This window comes from Branchiostoma belcheri, unplaced genomic scaffold (genome assembly GCF_001625305.1).
Source record: "Branchiostoma belcheri isolate BF01 breed outbred unplaced genomic scaffold, Haploidv18h27 scaffold1562, whole genome shotgun sequence".
NCBI lineage: Eukaryota > Metazoa > Chordata > Leptocardii > Amphioxiformes > Branchiostomatidae > Branchiostoma > Branchiostoma belcheri.
The window spans coordinates 1-2,847 of record NW_017803005.1 but is presented as its reverse complement, the minus strand read 5'-3'; the positions used below and the strand labels follow the sequence as shown (position 1 = coordinate 2,847).

General features: G+C 44.0%; 1 protein-coding gene across 1 annotated transcript; it reads left to right on the top strand.

Moving 5' to 3' along the window:
- Positions 1 to 1,431: 1,431 nt before the first annotated feature.
- LOC109465702 lies at positions 1,432 to 2,215 on the top strand. Its single transcript, XM_019763081.1, has 2 exons — positions 1,432 to 1,449; positions 1,972 to 2,215. The coding sequence occupies exons 1-2, from the start codon at positions 1,432 to 1,434 to the stop codon at positions 2,209 to 2,211; spliced, it is 258 nt and encodes an 85-aa protein (XP_019618640.1). The 3' UTR covers positions 2,212 to 2,215.
- Positions 2,216 to 2,847: the final 632 nt, after the last annotated feature.

The window sequence follows — 2,847 nt, the reverse complement described above, 5'->3', positions numbered from 1 at the left end:
ACAGGCTTCTTGTCATTTATCCGTTTAGTTGGCAGTGCTTATTTTCAAAAACATCGTGCAGCATTTATTCAGTATTCATCGCCAATACAACTTTTCAGGGAATCCAGCGGGGAGACTGTTCATAAGTGCCATGAAAACTGGATACAAACTATCAGGGGTACTATATTTGAACGGATAGAGTTTGAGGATAGTAGTTTGCCTTCTTTTCAGTCTCTTTGGTTTCATTGGTTACGTTCTTGTTGGGTTTATCTCACTTGGGCACAGGCCTTAGAACAAGACTTTTCTTCAGTTTTGTTAGATAGATATGGTTGGTCAATTGATAATGGTGAAGTAAATATTATTTGGGATTCAAAAGAAAACATTGAGAAAGTTCAAAAAACTGTAGAGTTTCTTACAAGGGGGTGTAAGTGTAAAAGTGGGTGTAACAATAAAAGATGTAAGTGTTTTAAGAAAGAGCAGGTGTGTGGTCCAGGTTGTAGGTGTTTAGACTGTTTGAATTCATTTCCAAGCAATTTTGCCATCTACATGTACTGCTGTTCATCTTTATGCCATCATGTTACTGCTGTGTCATTTTGCCATCTACATGTAGTGCTGTTCATCTCTATGCCATCATGTTACTGCTGTGCATTTGCCATATGTACTGCTGTACATCTCTATGCCATCATGTTACTGCTGTGCATTTTGCCATCTACATGTACTGCTATTCATCTTTATGCCATCATGTTACTGCTGTGCATTTGCCATCTACATGTCGTGCTGGACATCTCTATGCCATCATGTTACTGGTGTTATTTTGCCATCTACATGTACTGCTGTTCATCTTTATACCATCATGTTACTGCATGATGTAAAGAAGGACTATTGTGTACTTAACTTGTGCGAAGGCTGAATAAAAAGTTCTAAACGGGAAATATGCGGCTCCAGCTGTCTCACTAAGTACGATTGCGGTGTGAAAGATGATGTCGGTTAGCTTGAGTGCCTCTCTCTACTTATCCTAAAGTATGATCAGTATGGCCGGTAAAGTGACAATAGAAGAACCCTGATGGGAGAGGCACATAACCATATTATATATAATAATGATGTATCGGACGGTGTGTCACGGTGTCCGTGGTAGTACGTATTCTCCAAGCAGAGGTGTGGGTTTTGGGTATTTTTAGCGTGTTTTTAGGCTTTTTTATCGGGGTTTCTCTTTTTCACTGTAATTTTTTTTTTTTTGGTAGGGAAAAAAATTCAGTGCAAAAGAGAAACCCCGATAAAAAAGCCTAAAAACACGCTAAAAATACCCAAAACCCACACCTCTGCTTGGAGAGTAGGTAGTACGCCAACTTCCAAGAAAATCCAAAATCGACCGGTAGACTTTGCCCCTTCGTTGTTGGTTTTGATGAGTGCAAGTGACGTAGATGATTAAAACAAATGGTTTATTTAAAGTACATGACAAAGACAGAGAAGGTAAGAAAGCCGACGTAACGTTTTGGTGCCGGCGGGCACTCCGCCGAACACGCTCGCGCGCGCGCCACCAAATCGTTCTATTCTTGGCCAAAATGAGCACTGCAGAGGGACTGACCTCGCGCGGTTTCGGGGCAAAGCCATTGCGTCATTAAAATATACAGCAAGTCATATACCGCCAGAAAGTAGAGGAGTGCCTCCTTGTCATGAGCTAGATGTCCTGTTGGTTTGCAATCTGCAACTAGGTGAAAATACGAGGAGAATTTGTACCAAAATTACCCCTTTTCCAATCACATTATCGACATGATTTAGGTATACCATCGGTTTAAAAAGTATATACAAGCTAAAAGGAAACCTTGAATACTGTACATAACTTAAAGTTGTGGGGATACGTGGTTGCGCACGTCTGTAGTGAGCTTTCGTTTGAGCCGTGTCAACGCCCGCGCGCTTGGAACGGACTACTTTCTCTCGCGGAAGGAAAAGAAAAATGCATAGAACTCTTGGGATGGCGTGCCGGCTGAACAGGAGAACATCTACCGGGAGGAGAACGCCAGGCCCCTCCGCAAGTTCGAACACCACGACGCGAACGAGGACATGAAACTGTCCAAGGAGGAGGCTCTGGAGATGCTGAAGAAGATGGAGGAAGTGGACATCAGCGAACTGCCCGATGACTGGTTCGAGTCCATGGACAAGGACAACAGCGGGTACATCGAGCCTGAGGAGTACGACAGCGACATGGCCAAAGGCGGACCCCCGGCGGAGTAGTCCCCGGAGGTACGAAACATCTGCAGTAGACTTCTTCAGCTGGTAGAATGTTCTTAGGTAAAGCGCCTGTCACACTGCCAAACCATGAGTACTGTACTGTACTGTAATATTCACTTCTATACCGTAAACTTATCATTACAGTTAACAAATAATTCCTGGACTTTTCTTTTTCCTGCACCTGTCGCCACCGTGAACATATAGTTCCGTCTTGAACATGTCCATTTTCCTCAGACCGTGAACTTTTGCTACTGTGAACATAAAGTGAATTACAGCTGTATGTTAGGGACACGGTCGGCTGAGGTTGGCTGGTTAGTTCGGCGAGGTCAGTTCGGCGAGGTTCGGCTGCGCCAGCCGAATGTTTTAAACATACGGGTGTGGCCGGGAGGTTCGGCCATGGTTAGCGGGAACTAGGTCTGCATAATTCGGGGGCGCGTTTAGGCTAGGGACCGATTCAGGGACCTTGGTTGGTTGGTGGTTTGGGGAAGGTTCCGAATGTGTGACAGAGGCTTAAGACAGTAGGCCATTCACTTTCACCAAGCTGGTACATGTTAGCTGGGCTTTCTCTAACCGAGCCATTGTTCGATCTTTCAATAACATTTTTTACCACGTTCCTTTTTACTTTATTTCTTTCGTTTT